General features: G+C 38.7%; 3 protein-coding genes across 4 annotated transcripts; 2 read left to right on the top strand and 1 right to left on the bottom strand.

The window, feature by feature from the left end:
• Nucleotides 1–5,307: 5,307 nt before the first annotated feature.
• Nucleotides 5,308–11,660, bottom strand: si:busm1-163l24.3 (uncharacterized). Its single transcript, XM_056239801.1, has 5 exons — nt 11,045–11,660; nt 9,705–9,811; nt 6,751–9,582; nt 6,395–6,615; nt 5,308–5,710 (listed from the first exon to the last, which is right to left on the bottom strand). The coding sequence occupies exons 1-5, from the start codon at nt 11,226–11,228 to the stop codon at nt 5,605–5,607; spliced, it is 3,450 nt and encodes a 1,149-aa protein (XP_056095776.1). The 5' UTR covers nt 11,229–11,660; the 3' UTR covers nt 5,308–5,604.
• An 831-nt stretch (nt 11,661–12,491) lies between these two features.
• Nucleotides 12,492–17,918, top strand: asb16 (ankyrin repeat and SOCS box containing 16). The gene is made up of 6 exons (XM_056239898.1): nt 12,492–13,013; nt 13,090–13,357; nt 15,743–16,151; nt 16,346–16,429; nt 16,529–16,642; nt 17,464–17,918. Exons 1-6 carry the CDS (start codon nt 12,677–12,679, stop codon nt 17,647–17,649), a joined length of 1,398 nt encoding a protein of 465 aa, XP_056095873.1. The 5' UTR covers nt 12,492–12,676; the 3' UTR covers nt 17,650–17,918.
• Nucleotides 17,919–18,424: 506 nt separating this feature from the next.
• Nucleotides 18,425–21,770, top strand: tmub2 (transmembrane and ubiquitin-like domain containing 2). 2 transcript variants are annotated; one of them, XM_056239844.1, is made up of 3 exons: nt 18,425–18,570; nt 19,431–19,949; nt 21,349–21,770. In XM_056239844.1, the coding sequence occupies exons 2-3, from the start codon at nt 19,447–19,449 to the stop codon at nt 21,734–21,736; spliced, it is 891 nt and encodes a 296-aa protein (XP_056095819.1). In that variant the 5' UTR covers nt 18,425–18,570; nt 19,431–19,446; the 3' UTR covers nt 21,737–21,770. The 2 variants fall into 2 exon arrangements, with proteins under 2 accessions (XP_056095819.1, XP_056095820.1); XM_056239845.1 differs by having other exon boundaries at nt 18,434–18,560.
• The last annotated feature ends 1,307 nt before the right edge of the window (nt 21,771–23,077 follow it).

Here is a 23,077-nt window from a genome sequence, read left to right as displayed (position 1 = left end):
CAGCTTTTATTTGAAATAGAAATCGTTGGTAACAATAAACGTATTTACTGCAACTATTGATCAGTTAAATATTGTTGCTTAATAAAAGTATAAATTTCCTCTTCTTTTTTAAAATCTTACTGATACCAAACTTTTGAATGGTAGTGCATATTGAGTTTTGTGTACAAAATGTTGCCATTTATGTAGTGCATTCTTAAAAGATCCAAACTTGAGGTCTGGGGCCTCATTTATAAAACTGTGCGTAGGATCCTTACTAAAAGTGTACGTGCGCCCGAAAGCCAAAAATGGCGTACGCTATAAATCTCGATAAATCTCAGTCAGCGGAAGATTGTGCGCACACGCGTCTCCTCCCCGAAATAACCATATATGGAGCTTACAACGCCTAGTTTTACTATGCATATCCTCATCTGCATATCATTTGCATATGATTATTCATCCACGTGATAACATGTTTAACGGTATAGACATTAGGAAAATATGAAATAGCCTAATACGGATGTGCCGTCACATTAGCCTACATTAATAAAAATAATTTAGTAGCCTTTTCTTTGCCTTGTTTTTGAATAAATAAATCAAATAGTGTAAAATACATTTCAGAGAAAGTTTTCACAATCTTTTCCACTGACCAAATAGTATTTTTTATTGATTTATATTTTTAATGGAAACCGATAGACTGTTGTGCATTATTTGCACCAAACTATTTTCTCAGACAACCTGCTATAAGCAATTATCTCTTTAGTTAAAATATTAACCCTCTGGGGTCCTTCATTTCAGAGTCACACTCAGGACCTTCGGGTCCAAATGGGCCGGAAGGGTGGGATTAATATTTAATAAAAAAAAATCATCTTTTTTTTTTTTTACTTGTTTTTTATAATATTTTTTCTTTTCTTTTTTGGTGTTTTGAGATAATTTCAAAAATAAAAATGATTTATAATTAATATTAATGCAATAATTATGACCCGTTTTTTCCCCATTGAATATAATAGAAATTTAAAAAAAAAAAAAAAAAATTTTTTTTTTTTTTTTTTAAGCTGTATTTCATTTTAGAGTCAAGCCTAGGCCTCATGAAAGCAATTTTTGAAATGAGATGGATGCCATCTGGTGGACAAACTGAGCATTTTAAAAATTCAAAACCCATATGTAATCTGAATTTATTAGTGTGTATGTGTATAAAAGTGTGTTTGTGTGTGTGTGTGTGGATGTGTCTGTTTTGCACTCTTGATGTTTTATAGATTCACCCCTTCACTGTTGTGTGCTTTTTTTCTGGATCGTGGCTGATTTGTAGTTTGTACGCACAAAATAACTCTGTATTTTCACATTTTTGCCAATTTCCCATTCATTTCCTATGCGGGTCCATTTGGACCCGAAGGTCCTGAGTGTGACTATTTTTTTTACAACCACTTAGACTATTCAAATCCTGTCCCCAATTTTTTGGGGTGTTCATATGCCAAGTACCAACAAAGTCACCAAATCTCGGACCATTCCGATAAAGCAATGATTTAAAAAAAATATATATTTAAATGCTTCGGGTCCATTTGGGCCGAAGGACCCCAGAGGGTTAAAACACAGCATGCCAGAGGAAAAGTGTTCAAAAGCATTGCATCCACAAGAAATATTTATATTTATTGAATATAAAAAATGTTGTAACTTCTCAGTAATGATTTCATGTTTAAGTGTTTACCTCCATCAATGACAATGGCATATTTAATCTAAATGTTTATATCAGAAGTAAAACAGTTTAAATCATTATTTTATTTATTTAAACTGTTATTGTGAACATGCACTGTTTTTATGATTAGGACTCTGTCGTTAGATAGGCGTTAGTTTCACTAAACGGCACAACGCGCTCGCTGGCGTGGACATTTAAGAAGGGATGAATATTTGCCTCAAGTGATATGCTTGGTGAGTGAAATTATATTTGTATTATCTTTCTGTATAGCCTTCTGTATGTATAATTTTCTTTAGATTTTCTGTCTAAAAGTGACCAAAAAGACATTTAACTTCAGCTCACCATCGGTGTCGCCAAACTGCTCCGTCTCCAAAACGTTCGTACGCATGGGTCAGAGTTTGCGTGCAGGTGCGCACATTTTTCCGTCAAGTTTGTTTTTATAAATCACAACTTATGCGTCGGAAGTGGCGTACGTACGCCTCTTTCAGGGCCTGTTTTGTGCGTACGCAACGGTTATAAATGAGGCCCCTGGGGCCTCATGTACAAAGACTTGCGTTGAATTCATACTAAAACATTGCGTACGGACAAAGCTGTAAATGTGCGTACGCACAAAAAAAAGCAGATGTATGAATCTCTGCGTACGAAGGATCCCACGCATATTCTCTTTGTACATCCCTATTAACGTAAAATTGAGCGCACATGCACGAGCACAACGCCCCACCCAGTCTCCTCCCCCAATTAAATTAATTTAAATATGGTAATTAGTCCAATTTGGCAAAAGAAACCTGCAAGAACATGGCTAAAGCAAGCAAGAAACGAAATTTCACTGAAAATGTCTTAATGTGAATATATAGTAAAGTGTAATTTATTCCTGTGATCAAAGCTGAATTTTCAGCATCATTTCTCCAGTCTTCAGTGTCACATGATCCTTCAGAAATCACTCTAATATGATGATTTGATGATCAAGAAACATTTTTGAGTATTATCAGTGTTGAAAACAGGTGTGCTTCTGCTTCATATTTTCGTGGAAACCGTGATATAGTATTTTCAGGATTCTTTAATGAATAAAATTTTTATTCAAACAGATATAGAAATCGTATAATCTTTTGTAACATTATAAATGCATTTACTCTCACTTTTAAACAAATTCAATGTGTCCTTGCTGAATAAAAATATTACTTTCTTTTTTTATCTTTACTGACCGAATTAATGAAGTTTATTTTTTATTCCTAGTTAAGCCAATGCTGCCATTGCTAGACGGGTTGTATAAATTTGGACATTATATAGCCTATGTTCTTACTTAATTGCATAATATAATATTTTAATAAAACTCGTGTGACAATATGTCAAATAATTTATCAATTACAAATTATAAGCAATATCTGACAGCTGGTGGTGCGATAGAACAATTCGTAGTGTAATGTTTGCCACTTCACTTTATTGCCTCTATGAGTCGCCAACGGACAAAAATCACGACAAATATACGTACGCCAGACATGAAGTTTACTTGGAGGAACGCACATTCTTACGTTAATTTCACTGTTAGTACATCTGGCCGTGAACGTGAAAGCTGACGTACGCCGTGTTTTTGTGCGTACGCAGTGTTGATACATGAGGCCCCTGATCTCTTTCTTTGATCATTTAGAAATAAACTTGCTTAAAACTTATTTGTCATTTTTAAAAGGTCAGATCAACAAACACCTCTATAAGTTACAAACAAAATTCAGTTTTTAACAACACTATACATGAATTCAATAATTTGCTGAAAACAACCATGTTGTAGGCATATTTTCAAAGCAATGAATTACAATGTCAAAAAGGCATCTTAAAAATAACCTCCAGTTTCTTTATCCCACTACATTAACCATATGCAACTAGAGGCCTTGGAGAAAGTTTCTTGCTTTGTAATCCCAGCAGCTGCTGATGCAGTCCATGCAGAAACTCAGTCCGCAGGGAATCGGTGCAGGACCGCTGAGTTGCTCTTGGAGCAGCAGATCTCTGTGCTCAGCCATTTTAAAGACAATGCAGTGGAAAGACTAAGAATATAGTGCCAAAGGCAGGTTTCCTGCTCTGAAAGCAGAGGACTGTGGGTGTCTGTACAGATGCAGGGAAAATAACATCCCAGAGGGCACAAACTGAGAACGTTCAATATGTTGTGGCTCGATATTGACGGTAAATTTTAAACAAATGGTGTATATAATGTATTTGGAAAGACGTAACATGAAATCACATTTTGATTTGTTTTCCTAAAACGTCTTACAGTTTTTAACTTGCTTGTCAAATTTAGAAAACCGGTTTAATTAAGTCTGTGTTAAATTATGAATGTTTAATCTCTTAAATCAAACATGCTAAATGACTTTAGTAGTAGTAAAATCTTTATTTGTCCCTTTACAGGGCAATTTAAGCAGCTTCAAGTAGCTTATGATAATGAAACTGGGTAAAATGAGCTGCATATTTAATTCTCTGTGGGATGCTCATCTGGTAAAATTGCATCTTCCACCATTTCACATATGGAAGCTCAATTTGAGCATGAAAAAGGTCATTTTGACTTTTTTGTTTGCCTGTAAATTTGACTTTATGTCTCATAACTGTTACTCCATATCCCATAATTGAAGTTTATTTAGTGTTTTTCTTTCTTAATTGCAACTTTATATTTCACAATTTTATCTCACGATTACCTGTTTTAATTTTACATTAGTGTCAGAAACCGACTTGCACACAAATATCTGCCCTATATGTTGGAAAGGGTGATGTATGCAAATAACAATTACAGCCAAATTCTAGAAGTAATGATGAGAGCTCAACACTGGCTTCAAAATGCCCGGTGGGATTTAGTTATATTGAAGACTATACATTCAGCATAATAGTTGAGTGTGAAATTAACCTCTTTAAATGTCCTGGTCACTGTAGCAGTCAGGGTTTTGTTTGAGAACATGTCTCTCTGTACCCTGTCGCTTCTTGTTGCAGCCTGTGTTCATGCCGGAGAAGGTCCAGACGGTCTGCGGAGCTGAGCTGCTACTGAGTCAATCTCCAGCCTCTGTTATAACACTAAGGACAGATTCAAAGAAAAGGAGAGAGAAAGGGAATATGAGTCATGACCCTGTTGCTCAGATTCCTGAACGTGCAAGAATGTTGTGGTGTTTTTGTGCAGTGGAAAGAAGGAACGAGGGAAATATTGAGAAGATTTTATTCATATGTATGTAATTTTTAATGTACAGTAAAAATTCATGTTACTGGAATAAATTGTATTCAGCCTACAGACAAATGAGCCATATGTGCATTGAAAATACAATATTAATAAGTATTGTATTTTTTTAAGGCCATTTAACCACATAGCAATTATTCAGAACACCCTATAACCTAATAACCCTAAATTCAAGGGAATGCCTTAGCATTACCCATAATGCAGTAGCATTGTGGCAGCAAAAAAAAAAAAATCTAGTTAGCCTACAGCTTACTCAAAATCAATTACACATTATTATGCGTCTTCCTTATTATGGTTTTAAAACAAAATCATACACAGATTCAATATTGCAGAGATTTAGCATTAATATCAGATAAAAACCCAAGTAAGTGAGAAAATTGAGGAGACAGATGAGAGATGAACTAGGCGGATGAAGGATGAGTTACAATGAATCTCTAAAACAAGATCATAGTTTTATTAAAAAGCATACTCAACAGATTCAGAATATACAGAGCATTATATTGAGCATTACTGATAAGGTACAATGATTATAACATGACAATGACACTCTAAAATGATTACAAAAAGTACAAAAACAAATTATTGTTAGTAGAAATACTAATGCAATAATTAAGCAGTCTTTCACGATCACATTTGTTAAATTTACATTTCTAGGTAAGACCTATATGAAAATAAGTAATACACAATTTAATAAGTATTTGTGGACTTCTGATTTGTGTTATTGTCAAGGTCAGGATTTGGCTTGATCTTGACTGATTGCAGCTGCTCCTTCAATCCCATGAGCCACCAGTGCCTCAGACAAGAGAGTAAGGAATGTAGAGTCAGGATATCCATTTCTGCACACAAACAAACAAAAGTTGAATTGGAAATTTGGAAAGTGGAAATTCTTCTATTAGATGAATAGTGATAAATATATAAACTAGATGTAGTTACGCTTCACGGCTATAAAGGCTTTTTAAACAGCTTTTTAAAAACTTTTCAAATGGCTTTGAAATTCCAAAATCTCAACTTTATATTCGTATTCAAATTAGAATTCTGATTCCTTTTTGCTACCTTGATTTAAATTCAGGAATTTAACTGGATTTGAAAAAGCATTCTACATTCAATTCTGAATGATGCACAACCCTTACTGACCCTGATCAACTCAACTGGCAATGTCTGAGTGATGGCACATGTTTTAACCATGCCACCATGGATATCCTGCACAGCCATGTACTTCATTTGTGTTCATTCCTAACAGATTATTATCAATTAATCAAAAATAGCTGCTCTCTACTACAAAGGAGATACTAGTTTGTAGGCACTGAGAGGCCTATAGTAGTTGGACAAACATACATGTGTCAAAGATGACCATAGGCACTATCACATTCTTGCTAAAATGGTATTAGAAGAACAGAAGTATTAGAGAATAAGTGCTCTCTAAAATTACAGAAATCACACATTAACATGTCCAGGTCACCAGCCATGGCATAATTATACTTACAAGCTTAGTGTTTGTTTAACTTAGCATCTGGACTCACCTACTCTTCCCTCCCTCCATCCTGGTCTTGTGGGGGATCATGCCCCAGTTCACTTTTGCATCTCCACCACAGGCCTTCTTGCTTGAACTAATAGTAAAAGTAAGCCCTTGATGAAATGCCTTTTTCAGGTAGGGCAATAAACTTTGTCCCTTTGGGTCGAGTGGCAGATAAGCCTCAAATTTACCACCTTTGAATGGTGACCCAGGATAGGGATCCTTATCCTAGAAGAGATATGTAAAACATGGAAATCACAAGGTGATACATTTGATTATATTTAAATAATACTTAGCATTTTTCACAATTGTAAGCTATATTTCTAGGATACTTTACATAATAAACTGTATATAAGCTAATACCCCTTGTATGCCATCAGGTATGCAGTATGTGATCTTGGCCGTTGTATATTTTGTATAGCCTGGAAGGCTAAAATTCATCTCTGCACATGTCATAGTTCCTTGGATGCCCTTTTGTTCTTTGCTGTCCTTGAGTTCTGAATGTTTCTCTTGAGCCTGATATTTCTGCCGTATATCCTTTGAGCCATAACTTTGCACTGGTTCCCCCAGCACCTTCTTCTGAGAGTACATCCCCTCTTTTCCACACACTGTGCAGTGTGAATGAAGTAGTAGGCAGTCACAGCAAAGGATGACTCCACAGGTCGTCCGTTTTACATTTGTACTGATTGCTCCGCACATGCATTTCTCTGAAGGGGTATGGGACAGCAGGTTGGTCTGTTTCAAAGTCATTGCAGTATCTTGTTTTTTGTGTGCTTCAAGTGGTAAAGAAGTTGGCCCATCAATTTTTGGTTCTGTTGTGTTTTCTCTGGCATTAGCTAATAGGCTAAGTGGGTTTATCTTGCTTACTTTATCCATCATAGAACTAGGGTTCTCCAACCTTTCCAACGTAGCCGATTTCTGTTTGATTGATTTAACTCTACTCTTGCTACTGCTGTTAGACTGAACCGATTGACTTGTATCCTGTAAAGAACACACCTTTACACTTTGATCAGATTTAGAGTGATCAGCTTTTGTTGATTGTATGCTCAAAGACGCCTTGGTTGCTCCTTGATCTACACCCTCCTGGAAGGTCTTCATCTGTAATAAGGAATGAGACTTTTGCCCAGAATATACAACCTTAAATATATCACTGGCTTCAGAGCAAAGCAATTTTGGCCCAAGAAAGAAAATGCTGCTCTTTGTGGTGTGCAAGGTGACCTTGCGAAAACGTGACCGTACATTCAAGCAGCAGGTTTCAAACAGTTTATCTTTTTCAACCACACCAAGCTCTGCCAGACGTACCTCCTGAGAGTTAAAGTCACTGGCCACCATAGCCACTAGATTCTGAAGCTGCCGATGACTTTCTCCGACCTTCGATGAATCTGTGCCCTCCAGTGTCACGGTCATCTCACCTTTGCCTGCTTGTTTCTCAGACATTTGCAAGTCAGATTTCATGCTATCCAGTTGGTTGCAATAGGCCTCCTTCATGTAGATCCACATTAGAGAAGACACAGTAAGTTCTGCTTCCACTGTAGTAATCGGACAATCTTCACTAGGTCTTCCACTGCTGATGCTATTGGATCTTGCTCTTTGATGAGCATGTGCGTTAATCATTGGCTCAACTGTAATCTGGTTATTTTGCAATTGCTCTCTGAGGTACGGCTGACCAGAGAAACTATTGGCCCTCCTTAAATAGGATTTGAAAGTGGGCACTGATGTGGAGAAGGGACCAGCTGTCTTCACTGCGGTATTACTGGCTGATAGGGCATTCACACTTGAAGCTTTGACTCCTGTGGTAAATGTTGAAGTGAGTCCAGCAGGAGTTGTTGGTTTGGCCTTGTATGTGCTGAAGGAGGTTCTACCAAATGTATTCACAAATAGCGGGTCTTGGTTTTTAAACAGGACATCCTCTCCTGTAGAGCTTGGACTTGTCATCCTGAATGTTTCAGTTCCTTCCCCTGTCAGTTCATTACCGAGTAAGCCTGCGGTGCCAAGTGAAGACTTAGTCGGTGGTGCTGATTTAGAGTTTAGGTCTAACATTTGCATGTCCATTTTAGCAGTAAGACTCCTTATGTCTCCGCCCATCTCCTCCCTACCAAGTAGCCCAGAGCTCTTAAACCGAGCCGCCAGTTTGTATTCTTTTGTATTCCCAACATCCCCTTTTCGTTCAGTGCTAGAGCCAATCAGTTTAGGGGGCACTGGAGTATGTACTTCACTTTTTCTCTTAACTTGTTGCTCTCTCACTAAGGATTCAGGGGATACTGAAGCAGAACTGGAAGAGGATGGGGGCATTTCTGTCAAGCTCCCCATCACGCTTTTCTCCACCCCAAGCAGTAGCATTTGTTTGGCCTGAGATACCTCACTTTTTTCTCCAACTATATAAATGGTGTCCTGGTCATAGCTAAACAGAACATTAGGCAGTACTAACTGCACATTTTTTAATGCTATGGTCAGTCCGTCTGGCATGTAAAGGGCACACTTTTTAACCTGGTCTTTCCGCAGACAACCCTCTTGCTGTTGATAAAGCTGCCTCAGCTCCTTATAGGCTTGCCGCATGTTTTGTTTAACATCTGATCCGGTTGGGACCTCTGATTGCAGGTACAGGGTGGTGATTCCCTCAGATGTAACGTGGACCACTTGCACTCCATGATGACGCAGTATATACTTGTACTCTTTGATGCTCTGCAGGTATGCAAACACATCAGCTTCCATGATAATCGAAAGATCTTCCAAATCAGCTTCATCTATCCTGCACTCTGCTTTCTCCTCCATTTTGCTTTTAGGCCGAGTACTGCGTTCAGTGAGAGCTTCATTGCTATCTTGCAGTCCGTAGTGCTCTTGTCCGAAACCCACCGTGGATACGTAGCTGAGGTCTCCTGCATGAGGGCCTGGTGACTGGGATGCAAAGCTGGCCCATTTCTTTACACTTGCAAGGTCTTCCCTGGTCTCTGGACCTTGACCGGTGTCTCCACTAAAATAAGGGTATTCGGCTCTTGAAAGGTGATGATAAAATAGCATCTGCATATGAGGAAAAGCGCCTTGAAAATCAGAATATTTGCCTTGCACGGTGCACGTATGCTGTAATAAGCCACGTTGCATACGTAGACCTGGAAACTCACTACGCAGTACATTCAGAGTGTCTGCACCCCGAGGAAGCTGACTGCAATCTATAGTCACAGTCATATCGAGGATCACCTAAAGGAGTACAAGAACATCAGTGTCAAAACAAAATGAATACTTGCTTACATAAGTTTGGGAAATGGAACTTTTTTTTTTTTTTTTTTTTTTAAGCACTGTCTAATCTTCTGTCAGCAAACCTTATTCAGACTCAGGGGCTCTTGGCATGGGAGACCCAGGGAGAGTTCATATTTTATGCCGTCCAGCTGTAAAATGTGAGGATGATGACGAAGTACACTCTGGATCACTAAATTAAACCAGAAGGAAAGGATCAATCTCATTTGACAGGTAAAAACTGGCTCAGAAGTTTACACACAAAATTAGATGTTTGCACACACAGATGGAAGTACATTTTTCATAATGTTTGATTTATAAAAGCATCAATTCTCATTTTCTCTTTTTCTCACCAAAGACACTGATACTCAATCAGACTCTGCTGCAAGACGAACACAAGCACACTGAAAACTCACTGCCTTTAATCAGGCTTGACAGTACATAAAGAATACCCCCTCACAACTTGCTCACCCCCCACACATACACTTTATTAGCAAACTGACAACACAACTAAAATGTTGCCTTGGCAGACCAATCAGCTAGCAAGAGCCAGAGACTTCATTAGGAATATGCCAGTCGTCTGGGTGCCAATCAGTGCACTTTGGATTTTTTCCATTACCAGCTACTCTGGCAATTACATTTTAATGCACTGAAATTCAATGTATGTACCAGAAATATAAAGAGTGGGGTAAGATGTGTCTGAATTTTATGCTAAAAAAACTAAATAAAATATCGAAGTAAATTTTCTACCTGGCAGGTAAAATAAGTAGCATATCAACGCAAACATATCCAGACACTAAAATGTAAATCACACAATGCTGTAAATTCCCAGAGTGTATATACAAAAACATGTAAATTATTTTGCTTAAGAATAGCCATGAATTATTAACTTAAGCATTTTTCCAAAATGGTAGTTGTGGGGTAAAATTGGGCCAGATCATGTTTTCATTATGTAGTAACCCTGCATGTTGAGGATTATATTCACATATTGCTTAAATAAATCAATTGTTTTGTCCAATAATTTCAAGCAAAATTCCAGTGTTAAAGTTTCCAGTTTTTATGTAATATGCATGGATTATATAAACACTGACCATGTTAATTTAACACTGGGGGTTTTACTGTAAAAAAGGAAAATGTAAAAAAAAAAAAAAAAACGTTTTACTACATTTAAATATTCTGAATATTGAACTTTGTGGACTTTTGACATAAATAGTAAAAGTGGAAATGATGAGATGCTTTTTTCATAATTCTATGGCCATGGTACAGATGCTTTCCCCCCACCTGAAGCATAATTAGTCCTTTATCTAAAGTGGCACCCCACTCTTCCCTAGCTATTCTTTATCAATATCCATTCATTCATCTATTTACACAATGTACAGTGATGTTTAACAGCAGTCCTAATAACCATGTAAACAATCTCTCTGACCTCTACTCTGCTCAAATGTGACGAGGGCACGCAGAGGTGTCCGACCGATGATAGTGACTGACGTGACCTCCCCTCCTCCGTTCCTCTCGCGTAGAAAGTGAATCAGTAGTTTGTCCCGTAGACGTTCATGATCCACGTCTGTTGGCAAACCGTAAACGCACACCGCGCGGTCTTCCTCTGCCATCCTTCAGGGTTGCCACCTATAAACACTGATTTTAAGTAAACACAAGTGGTTAAGGGCGGTATGATTATTATGCGTCACCAGACAAGCTATTAGAGCAGATGCATAGCCCTACCAAAAATATTTTCCAGCTAAGTCAGTCACTATACCTTCCTCATAATAATAATCAAACGGGGGGAAAAGTCGTTGTCCAGTCCAGCGTTTTTGTACGTCGGAGCTCGAGCACACAGGAAGTGTTACTAACAACAGAGTTGGTGACAAATGTCGCGATTACACTGTCGTTTTTACAAATGAGTAAAGATACTGTTGTTTTATCACCTAACATGTGTCTCGATATCAACATTTCGTCGCTTTATTCATCTTTTGCATGAAGGGTTTGCCCTTTTTCTAAAGTCGTGCGAGGCGTCGTTTACACAAAAAATAAAAGTGAAAGTAAGAAGGCAGAAGACCAGGAATTGTATTTATGACTTGAGCCGCATGGAAACCGTGATGTCACGAGTAAAAGTTGTGTACCTCATTTTATGTATTTGTTATATTTTTTGTAATTTATTTATTTAATATATTTGTTAAGTTGTCACATGTATGTTTTATCCTGCTCTTTAAAGCCTCAGAAAATTTACTTAAATTATTAAAAAAAGGTTTAGCTATGGGTAGATAAAAAGTGAAAGGCTAGATAAAATGGGTATTCTTTTTTATATAATAATAAAATACAATTCGTTTATTTTAAGAGCAATTAAATTTTATACAGTTACATTAGTAGGCTATTATTATGATAAATGCATAACATATTTTGCAGTGATTAAGTACTGAATTTTCAAGAACCATAATTACACCTCAAATTGATCTGGCCCAGTAAGTAAGTGTTTTACATATAGGACACCTGAAGTGATATAATTTGATACGCTATCTACAGGCGATACCGTGCTAGTGCAGGAACACATTTGCTCACATTCTAGTCTATTAATAGCCAGAGCTTCACCGTGTGTCAGGTCAACAATATCTTGTGACAGGCAGCTTCGTTCTTGCAAGGACATGCGGTCGTTTCATTAAGAGAAATTGCAAATATAACAAGCATAGTCTATTCCATATCAAACGCATGTTTTACGCGAGTTTATCATAGGTTATTGAAGTGCAGAGGAACTTATACAGGCGGAACTTGAAGTACGTTCAAGGTAGGAAGACCTTACCATTCACACTGTTCTTCTCAGCTGTTGTAGACTGTCTGAGCTAGTTATTAATTTAATATCGAAGTCTGTTCCATATATACATAAACAAAATCACTTTTGCAACTTACTGGGTAGTACTGAACTATTGAGCCATGCTGCTTTATAAACATTCCTATGTGCAGTTACTAGGCCTAAACACTAACATCACAAGGCTACTGTGCCAATACTCTTTTGTTCCAGGTATACTACTCTGGGACACTTCTAAGCACAAACACTCTTGTTGGGATGTCCCGGGACACCTTTCCCTTCAGTTCTGCTTCTCTGCGCTCCTTAAGGCTGGATCAGGAGCTTCAGGACTGGGAGGATGCCAGGCGGGCACTGGCACACAGGAGGGCAATGACGAGGCGTCCTCTGCCTGCCGCCCCCAGACTCCGACATGGAAACGAGAGGATCCAGACGGTCCGTGCTCCCCCACCCCAAATACAGTGCCGAGACCCAGCCATCCACAATACCTTCATGTGTGGAGATATGAAGAGAGTGTATGCCGTCCTCAAAGAGCCAGGCATGGTGAATGCACTGATGGAGACCGTACATGAGGAGATGGTGTGGGCCCCGGAGATGGGTAGGACCCTTTAACACACACAAGCACATACGTTCAGGGTTATTTGGGTAAATTCACTCATCTCATTCTGTTGCAGGAATGTGGACTCTCATCTCAAAAATAAAGCAGACGTCTGCACTGCGTCTGGCTGCCAGCAGGGGCCACTCTGGCTGTGTCGAGGAGCTGCTGTTTAGGGGAGCAGAGGTGGATGCAGACCCAGGCGGTCGCACAGCTTTACATGATGCCTGTTCAGGGGGCCATCACATCTGTGTGCGCCTGCTCTTAGACCACGGGGCTGACCCTGACCTGCTCGCTGTCGATGGCAATGCCCCACTGCATCTCTGCAATGCTGCGGAAACATATCAGTGAGTATAGGCCTGAATATGGTCAGATGAAGATATAACAAGATGTGAAAAGTACTCAATAAATACATACAAACTAAATTAATTAATAAACATTATGGTGACAAGATTTTGACTTTGCTTCTGAGACTTTATGAGGTACTCTACCATTTAAAGGTTTGGGGTAAGTAAAAAAAAAAAAAAAAAATCAGCAAGGATGCATTAGATTGATAAAAGGCATTTATAATGTTACAAAAGACTATTGTGTCTATTTATCAAGGTTTCCACAAAACACACCACTGTTCAAAAGTTTGTTTTAAATATTTTTTTCACTAAGGATGTGTTAAATTTATCAAAAAAGTGACAGTAAAGAGAATTATAATGGGACAAAAGATATTTGTTAGTGCTGTCAAATCGATTAATCATGATTAATCGGATCTAACATAAAAGTTTGTAAATATATAACATATTTACAAATTTGTATGTTAGATCCGATTAATCTTGATTAATCGTTTTGACAGCACTAATTTTTATCTTAAAAAATTTTTCATCAAAGAATCCTGAAAAACAAAATGTATCACGGTTTCCACCTAAATATAATTAGCAGCAGAACTGTTTTCAACATTGATAATAATAAGAAAAGTTTCTTGAGCACCAAATCAGCATATCACAATCATTTTTGGAAAAATCATGTGACACTGAAGACTGGAGTAATGATGCTGAAAATTCAACTTTGGATCACAGGAATATATACACTCACCGGCCACTTTATTAGGTACCCCATGCTAGTAACGGGTTGGACCCCCTTTTGCCTTCAGAACTGCCTCAATTCTTCGTGGCATAGATTCAACAAGGTGCTGGAAGCATTCCTCAGGGAGTTTGGTCCATATTGACATGATGGCATCACACAGTTGCTGCAGATTTGTCGGCTGCACATCCATGATGCGAATCTCCCGTTCCACCACATCCCAAAGATGCTCTATTGGGTTGAGATCTGGTGTCTGTGGAGGCCATTTTAGTACAGTGAACTCATTGTCATGTTCAAGAAACCAATTTGAAATGATTAGAGCTTTGTGACATGGTGGAAGTAGCCATCAGAGGATGGGTACATGGTGGCCATAAAGGGATGGACATGGTCAGAAACAATGCTCAGGTAGGCCGTGGCATTTAAACGATGCCCAATTGGCACTAAGGGGCCTAAAGTGTGCCAGGAAAACATCCCCCACACCATTACACCACCACCACCAGCCTGCACAGTGGTAACAAGGCATGATGGTTCCATGTTCTCATTCTGTTTACGCCAAATTCTGACTCTAACATCTGAATGTCTCAACAGAAATCGAGACTCATCAGACCAGGCAACATTTTTCCAATCTTCAACTGTTCAATTTTGGTGAGCTCTTGCAAATTGTAGCCTCTTTTTCCTATTTGTAGTGGAGATGAGTGGTACCCGGTGGAGTCTTCTGCTGTTGTAGCCCATCCGCCTCAAGGTTGTGCGTGTTGTGGCTTCACAAATGCTTTGCTGCATACCTCGGTTGTAACGAGTGGTTATTTCAGTCACTGTTGCCCTTCTATCAGCTCGAACCAGTCTGGCCATTCTCCTCTGACCTCTGGCATCAACAAGGCATTTCCGCCCACAGAACTGCCGCTCACTGGATGTTTTTTCTTTTTCGGACCATTCTCTGTAAACCCTAGAGATGGTTGTGCGTGAAAATCCCAGTAGATTAGCAGTTTCTGAAATACTCAGACCAGCCCTTCTGGCACCAACAATCATGCCACGTTCAAAGTCACTCAAATCAACTTTCTTCCCCATACTGATGCTCGGTTTGAACTGCAGGAGATTGTCTTGACCATGTCTACATGCCTAAATGCACTGAGTTGCCGCCATGTGATTGGCTGCTTAGAAATTAAGTGTTAACGAGCAGTTGGACAGGTGTACCTAATAAAGTGGCCGGTGAGTGTATATATATATATATATATATATATATATTTTTTTTTTTTTTTAAATATATTCAAATTAAAAACTGTTATTTTAAAATGTAATAATATTTCAAAATATCTCGCTTTTCTACTGTATTTTTGGTCAAATAAATGCAGTCTTGGTGAGGAGAAGAGACTTTCAAAAACATAAAAAAATCTCACAAACCCCAAATTTTTGAACGGTACTGTATAATTCAACCAAAAATGAAAATATCTCCATTTACTCAACCCTTTATGTCATTCTGTCTTTCTGTTGTAAAACACAAAAGGAGATCTTTTGCAGGATGTCAGAGCCTTTGTTTTCCGTACAACAAGGGTGATTTATACTGCATACCGTCATACCGTGCTGGAATGAAATTGACATGTTTCTTATTTCACCTCTTGCGCACAGTAATAAAGACATCAGTCACACTCTTATCTGCCCTGCAGGTGTGCGGAGCACTTGGTGACCAGTGGTGCATTGGTGAACGCGGCCCAGCGTGACTCATGTCTCACCCCCCTTCACGTGGCCTGCAGGAGAGGTCTAGAGGACCACGTGGAGCTCTTCCTGTCCTCTGGAGGGGACGTGACGGCTCAGACCCAAGAGGGTGAGACACCCTTGAATGCAGCCTGCGCTGGGGCGGAGAGGCCCGCAGATGCAGGACGGTATCTGCGTATTGTCCAGAAGCTGCTAGCAGCCGGGGCCGACGCACAGACTGCTGGGAGGAAAAAGCACACGGCCCTGCATAATGCCTGTGGAAACTGTTGTCCCCGCATTGTTAAACTGCTGCTGGAACATGGGGCTCGCGCGGACATAGCTAACTGTGCCGGATACACACCCATGGACTGCCTGCTGCAGGTGGGATGATGATGGGATAGAGATGTTTTCAGATGTTGATTTTCACAGAGACAGTATCAAAATATAAAGAGCACTTTTTATTGAAACGGTTTACCCCAAAACTGAAATTTGTAAAGGGAAGGCAAGGTCTGATCCGGAAGAATTACAGTAAGTGTGAAGCTGATGGTTGACTTCTTCTCTCTCTGTTTTGCCAGGTAGTAGAGGATTACCCAGACCAGCAGCCAGAGGTTGTGGTCCAATCTCTTCTTAACTATGGAGCACAGCCGTCCTCCCCTAGAGTAAGTGCAGATTGTTGTGTGTCCTATACCTTTAGCCTGCCTACTACCTACCCTTTGGTACGAATCCTTAATTTATTTATCTGCGTGTGTAAATCTCAGATGCTGAAACTCTGCCTCCTCTCTCCTGCCACTTTGGAGGTAATGCTGAATTGCTATGCGGTCGTCCCAGCTTGTGAGGAGTGGTTAAAGGACACACCAGAGGAACGACTGAAGGTCTCTAAAATAAATAAATCACATTCCAAAAATGTTATGCTGCATAGATCAGGAGAATTAATACGTTCTCAGTTAGGATTTGTAGACGGATCAACATCTAATATGAATTAAAAGCAGAAGCAAATGTGTTTGGCACAATTTGTTAACATACAATAAGCATGTAGACATATACATTGATTTGAATAGCATAGTTTAGATAATTTCAAATATTTTGCTATATAGAAATATATACTACCATTAAAAAGTTTAGAGTCTATAAGATTTTTACATATACTGTAACTGTTTTCTAATTGAAAATATTTTAAAATGTAATTTATTCCTGTGATGACAAAGCTGAATTTTCGGCATCATTACTTCAGTCTTCAGTGTCACATGATCCTTCAGAAATCATTCTAATATGATGATTTAATTCTCAAACATTTCTTTATATTATTGAATACTGTTATGATTACTAATATGATTCTTTGATTAATAGAAAGTTCAAAAGAACAGCATTTGTTTTAATTGGGAAATTGTAAATGTCTTTTTTGGTCATTTTAATGTGTCCTTGTAGAATAAAAGTCTTTCTTTCTTTCTTTCTTTCTTTCTTTCTTTCTTTCTTTCTTTCTTTCTTTCTTTCTTTCTTTCTTTCTTTCTTTCTTTCTTTCTTTCTTTCTTTCTTTCTTTCTTTCTTTCTTTCTTTCTTTCTTTCTTTCTTTCCTTCCTTCTTTCTTCAATACTGACCCTAAACTAAGAGAGAGAGAGAGAGAGAGAGAGAGAGAGAGAGAGACTGACATTCAGAAACTAATATCCTAATGAAAAAAAATGTATTGTACTGTCAGGAGCATCAGTCTTTCTTCGATGCGGTCAGACGGATGAGTGGTCAGCCTCGCTCTCTTCAGCACCTCTGCCGCTGTGCGCTGCGTCTCCACCTGGGGCCACTGTGTCACTTCGCAATAGTCCAGCTCAACATCCCCAGCACTTTAAAAGATTATCTACTGCTGCATAATGACGGACAGCCCTGTTGAGCTCCACTCTTAGAAAAAAAAAAAAAAAGCTGACTGGAAACAGTGGGCTGAACTTTTCTTTCTTTCTTTTTTTTACAAACTATATTTATCATCTGTGATAAATACATACATTGTTAAAAATGTATGTCTGGCTGATAGTTTTAGATCCCTAGACACCTCTTGACAAAAGAAGCTAAGTCAAGGATGGATTATGGACCAGTGGGGTCTCTGGCTGTCAGAGCATGGCCTCAAACTGAGACGCCCTCTGTGACTTGAAATACAGAAATAAGGCACTTCAAATGTAATATTGATAGTGATATTGATCGATGGATAGTGCTTGAAAATGTGCCAATGGCTGTCCTCGCAATGTGAAATAAACAATGAAATGAGAATAAGATCAGCACTAACTGAATGTATTATTGCAGCTTTGATGATGTATCAAAATCTATAAACAGTTATTGCTCTTTATTTATTGTAAACCACACACACTAAAGCAACAACACACTAAAGCTCCTGACAAAGAACTGTCACACAATTTTTTTTCAAGAATTAATTTTTCAAAAATATTTTAAATACCAAAAACATAAAAAATGTATCTGTCCCAGAATTTGCATGCAATCCTGAAACCTTGTGATTTTCCCCATTACACAAGTGGGTTTTTACATTTTTTGTTTTGTTTATTTGTTTACTTATTTATTTAAGGTAGAAGTGAGATATTGAGCATTAGGCTACGTTGTTTTCACCAAAGAGCAGACTTTGGTTTCACACAATCACTGAATGTTTTGCCAACCACGTGACCACCCTACACTAGCTGAGCCTCAGCTGTGCGCGTGCGCGTGAGATTGTACGTGTGTTTATTTATTTCTATGCGAAGTGTTGCGTCTTTCAACTGGCGTAGGGATTAAAACAGCGTCGATCCAGAATGATCTGAAGTAGGAGAAGGTAAACGTGCTGTAATACATGTTTAGAGGACAAGTGTTCTGTTAAAACTCGCGAATCAAGGTCGTCCTATATCACCGCTACATGATTAGCAGCTGCCTTCCCTTCCAGACAGACAAAACAAAGATCATTTTTTTTTATTAAATATATTTTCTGCTCGTTTTTCCGTCTCATTTGTGTTTAATATAGACTGTAACGCTGTTTTATTCCCTGTGGGCGACATTAAATGTGTAACAGTGAATGTTTGTTAAAGGTTCATGGCTTTAGCGAAACCGCTAGCGAACATCTAAACGAAGGTTCAAACTGTCTGATAACAGTGTGTTTCAAACTAATGAGCTAATATATACCATTACAGAGGGAAATTATAGTTTTAATGCAGTACCACATTTGTGTTTACTTTCAAAGAAAAGTAAGTTATATGACACTCAGTACTTTGTGTCACCGGGCTTATTGTCTAATGCAGTTAAGAAGTGTGTCGCTTAATGTTAGATAACAGAGTTAAGGATCTTTACGATCCACGCAACACACTACTGTAGATGTTTCTATCAGTTTTAGTTCACCAAGACTAAGAAGTCTTCTTTAAAGTCAACATGAAATTCTATTTGAACTATTTGCTTTCTTAATGCACTCTCCTGGTATTATTATAAAATACTTTCAAAGGGAAAAAAATGTTTGCCTCTGATACATCCTTCCTCTTTGGATGACATCACTGAGCCGTGTTATCTGATTGGATAATGTATTGTAACAGTATTTAGTATTGTTGAATATCTTATTCAACTTAGAAATATGTCACAATACAGAAGTAAAATGGCTTGTGATTGCGTTCTATGTTGACTTGATCTTTCTCTTACCTGTGTGCTCAGGTAGAGAGGGGCTGGGATGGCGGTGTGTGCTCTAACTGTGCTTGACGGGCTTGGGGAGGAGGCTACGGCTTTGGGTGGTGTGGTCGTCCTGTTCCTGGCCCTGGTTCTTGCCTGGCTGTCTACCCACGTGGCTGACCGTGGAGATCACATTCTGGGGACCATTCTTACCGTAGGCGCCCACGCCTCCCTCATTGGCCTTGGGGGACACGACAGTTATGCAAGCTCCCCTCCCAGCTCAGAGCCCAGCGAGCAGCCGGACGAGGAGCCCACAGAGGAGGAGAAACAAGAAGAGGGCGAGGGCAGGCCGGATGGGGGAGATGATGTGCCTGGAGAAGAGCTGCTGGATATTCAGGGTGGGAGGAAGAAAGTGAGCTATGTTCAAGGTGATGAAAATGAAGAGGGGATGGAAGAGGAGTCCGAGGACGAGGCCACCAGCATCACGGTGAGACTGAAGTTTCTAAATGACACTGAGGAGCTGGCAGTGCTCAGACCGCAGGACACTGTTGGATTGCTGAAGAGGTGAGTCAAACACACACAGGAAGTAGTGAAAAAAATCCTAGTTATGATCTTGCGTATGAATGGGAGAAATCGCAATGCTCAGTCTGTCAGCTGTAGGAAAAAAAAAAAATTTGATTAAAGACATCTGATTTTTATGTCTGCTGTACCAGCATTAAACCTACTTTGTTTAAAGTCTGTTTTAAACTTAAGGTTATGTTAATTAATAGGCCTATATGGTGAATTCCATTATAATGTAATAAAACTTAATGAGCTTAATGAAAAATAAGCACTTTGAAGGTACTTCAGTACTGTCTCTTATGCATGAAGATTTGAGTCGTTGCAGAACTTGGACTGTGCAAAACATATTAAAACTATTTTTCATCCTTTTACGATATTCAATATATACCTTGATTTGTATGTATTTCCACTGAAATTAAAGAAAAGGGGTATTTTTTAGAAGCCGTCATTTCAACCAAACAGCCACGATCCATTTTAATGAAAATGTTTAAATGATGATGCAAATGAATAGCTGAAACAGAATTTGGAATTGATGAATTGAATGGATTTTGGGGGAGAAATCAACCTTACCAACTCAAGGCCATTTTTGGTGAAGGTTTTTCTTTAAATGTAAGTTGATTAATATCTACAAACCAACATTTGGTCCCAAACTATCTTGCTATTACTGAGTAATTAAATATTTTTTTTTGAAAGATGTTTCTTATCCCCACCAAGGCTACACGTATTTGCCTAAAGATACATTAAAAAAAAACATAATATTGTAAAATGTTATTAAAATTTAAATAAATTATTTCTGTGTAATTGTAATTTATTTCTGTGATGGCAAAGCTGAATTTTCAGGATCATTACTCCAGTCTTAAGTGTCACATGATCCTTCAGAAATCATTCTAATATGATGATTTGCTGCTCAAGAAACATTTCCTCTTATTAATATCAATGTGCTGCTTAACGTTTTTGTGGAAACCTGATGCATTTATTTCAGAATTCTTTGATGAATAGAAAGATTTTTTTGTAACAACGTTCTTGATCTTACCCAAACTTTTGAACAGCAGTGTAATTTTAAATGTTTACATTTTGTTTGTCAACATTTATTGCTATAAAATAAGATTTATTAAACAAAATTCTTTATGCATTGTTTCGCAGACGAGTAGTACACAATGTGTTGCTGCTGTCCAGTGTCCACTTTACCATCTTAGTCAGCTGTATTCAATTTTTTGCCACTGAAGTTTAAATCAGAGACGCATCATAATGTCTGTTTTAATACTATTACACTTGCAAGTCACAAGACAGTGTGAGATTGCAAAATGAATAAACATGTTGCTCAATTGCACAAACAAAGCATGTAAGCGTCTTGCCTCTCACTCTAGTTTGGTTCTGATTTCTCTCCCTCTCTTTCTCTCAGTAAGTACTTCTCTGGCCGTGAACATCAGATTAAGCTCATCTACCAGGGCCAGCTGTTGCAGGACCCCCAGCGCTCTCTCCTGTCCCTCAACATCACCCATAACAGCGTGCTGCACTGTCACATCTCTCAAGCCCAGGCGCTGCGTGAGGCGTCCGCAGAGGAGAACCCTCGAGCCGGGAGAGGCTCCATGCTCAGCGGGGGGCTGCGGTCGGCCGGCCTGGCTCTCAGCACAGGAAGCCTGGTGATCCCCGTGTTCGTGGTGCTGCTTGCCGTGGTCTGGTACTTCCGAATCAACTACCGCCAGCTGTTCACTGCCCCGGCCACCATCTCTTTGGTTGGGGTCACGGTCTTCTTTAGCTTCCTCATCTTCGGCATGCACAGTCGATGAGAGGACGAATTCTGCCAATATTAGGAAGACGAAACGACAGGACGTGAAAATAAGCAGTCAGTGGTAGCCGAGAAAGTTCTCAGGGAGCCCTCGAGGGTTCTGGTGCCATTTAGACGACTGAAGTCGTGTGTGAGGTGAGAGTGTGTGCTAGTGCTTTCAGCTGTGTGAGCAGCAACACTGCTGTATAATTTAGCTTCTTGGAGAAAAAAAATAGCTTTATAATTATTTAATCTCAGCCTAAAGTGTAGCTTCTCTCTGTAAAGAGAAGTTAGGATCCCATGTCTGACCGGTCTTTTATTTTAGAGGAATTGCAGTCAGCTGATGGTTTTTATCACTTAATGTGTCTCATCTTCACCGGTATTAGCACCACTATCATCTGTTGTAGAAAAAAAGTCATATGATCAGTCTTATTGCACAAATAACAACAGATGTGATGTATCAGTTAGCAGATGTTGTGAGACATCAATTTCCTTTTTGATTTACTCATCTGATTTTTGATGTTTGTTATTGAAGGATGTTTTTCTTTTCTTTTGCCAGGTATTCTGAAATCTGTATTTATTTCAAACTTGTTTTTACATGACAGTCTGGTTCAGCATGTCTGCTGCTAGTTACAACTCATAGTAATCAATTAGGAGTTTCATACTTGAAGATTTTACATGCAAGCAACACAGAAGCATCTGGACCGTTTTAGTCTAAAACTCACTGCATTAATAGGCAATTCATATGTGACTGATAACAAAGCAAATCATTTCTTGTCCTGTATGAAATCTGTATATAAGCAATGTATTTACTGTAGATAAATCAAGAGAGTTATGGAGGAACCTTAAAACTCTCACACTTTTTCTCAGTATTGTCAGAAATTGGGGAAACCCCAAAATGGTTTTGGGGGAAAACTGGTCTATGTATTCTCACCCTTGCTTTAACAGACAACCAGCACCTCTTTAATTAAAATGCATTTTGTTTTTGCTTTGATGCAGTAATTCAAATAAAATAGCTTATCTTTGAAAAAAAAAAAAAAGTTGTTGTGCTTATCCACATCCATTGAATGCATTGCTTTCTTCAGCAAAACACCAAACAATGTGTTTAAAGCCCATTGATTTCCAGTTTATGGAAAAAGAATATATTTCTCAAAATATCTTGATATTCCATAGAATAATAATTGTTACATTTATATAGTGCTTTTCTCGAGGGGAATCATCACCACCAATGTGCAGCGTCCACCTGGATGATGCGGCGGCAGCCATACTGCGCCAGAACGCCCACCACACACCAGCTTACTGGTGGAGAGGAGACAGAGATGAAGCCAATCATATATATATATATATATATATATATATATAT

Source organism: Rhinichthys klamathensis, unplaced genomic scaffold, assembly GCF_029890125.1.
Source record: "Rhinichthys klamathensis goyatoka isolate OS25496 unplaced genomic scaffold, OSU_Roscu_1.1 h1tg000571l_1, whole genome shotgun sequence".
NCBI classification, from domain to species: Eukaryota; Metazoa; Chordata; class Actinopteri; order Cypriniformes; family Leuciscidae; genus Rhinichthys; species Rhinichthys klamathensis.
This window is presented reverse-complemented; position numbering and strand designations above follow the sequence as displayed.

Bases quoted from the DNA above. Each gene is read 5' to 3' on its own strand.
- si:busm1-163l24.3 (XM_056239801.1), bottom strand. From the start codon at position 11,228: ATGGCAGAGGAAGACCGCGCGGTGTGCGTTTACGGTTTGCCAACAGAC. The intron at 9,583-9,704 runs GTTTGCTGACAG...GTACTCCTTTAG, and splicing joins AGCCCCTGAGTCTGAATAAG to GTGATCCTCGATATGACTGT. The intron at 5,711-6,394 runs GTGAGTCCAGAT...GTTTGTGTGCAG, and splicing joins ATGGAGGGAGGGAAGAGTAG to AAATGGATATCCTGACTCTA.
- tmub2 (XM_056239844.1), top strand. From the start codon at position 19,447: ATGGCGGTGTGTGCTCTAACTGTGCTTGACGGGCTTGGGGAGGAGGCT. The intron at 19,950-21,348 runs GTGAGTCAAACA...TCTTTCTCTCAG, and splicing joins ACTGTTGGATTGCTGAAGAG to TAAGTACTTCTCTGGCCGTG.
- asb16 (XM_056239898.1), top strand. From the start codon at position 12,677: ATGTCCCGGGACACCTTTCCCTTCAGTTCTGCTTCTCTGCGCTCCTTA. The intron at 16,152-16,345 runs GTGGGATGATGA...CTGTTTTGCCAG, and splicing joins CCATGGACTGCCTGCTGCAG to GTAGTAGAGGATTACCCAGA. The intron at 16,430-16,528 runs GTAAGTGCAGAT...TGTAAATCTCAG, and splicing joins CACAGCCGTCCTCCCCTAGA to ATGCTGAAACTCTGCCTCCT.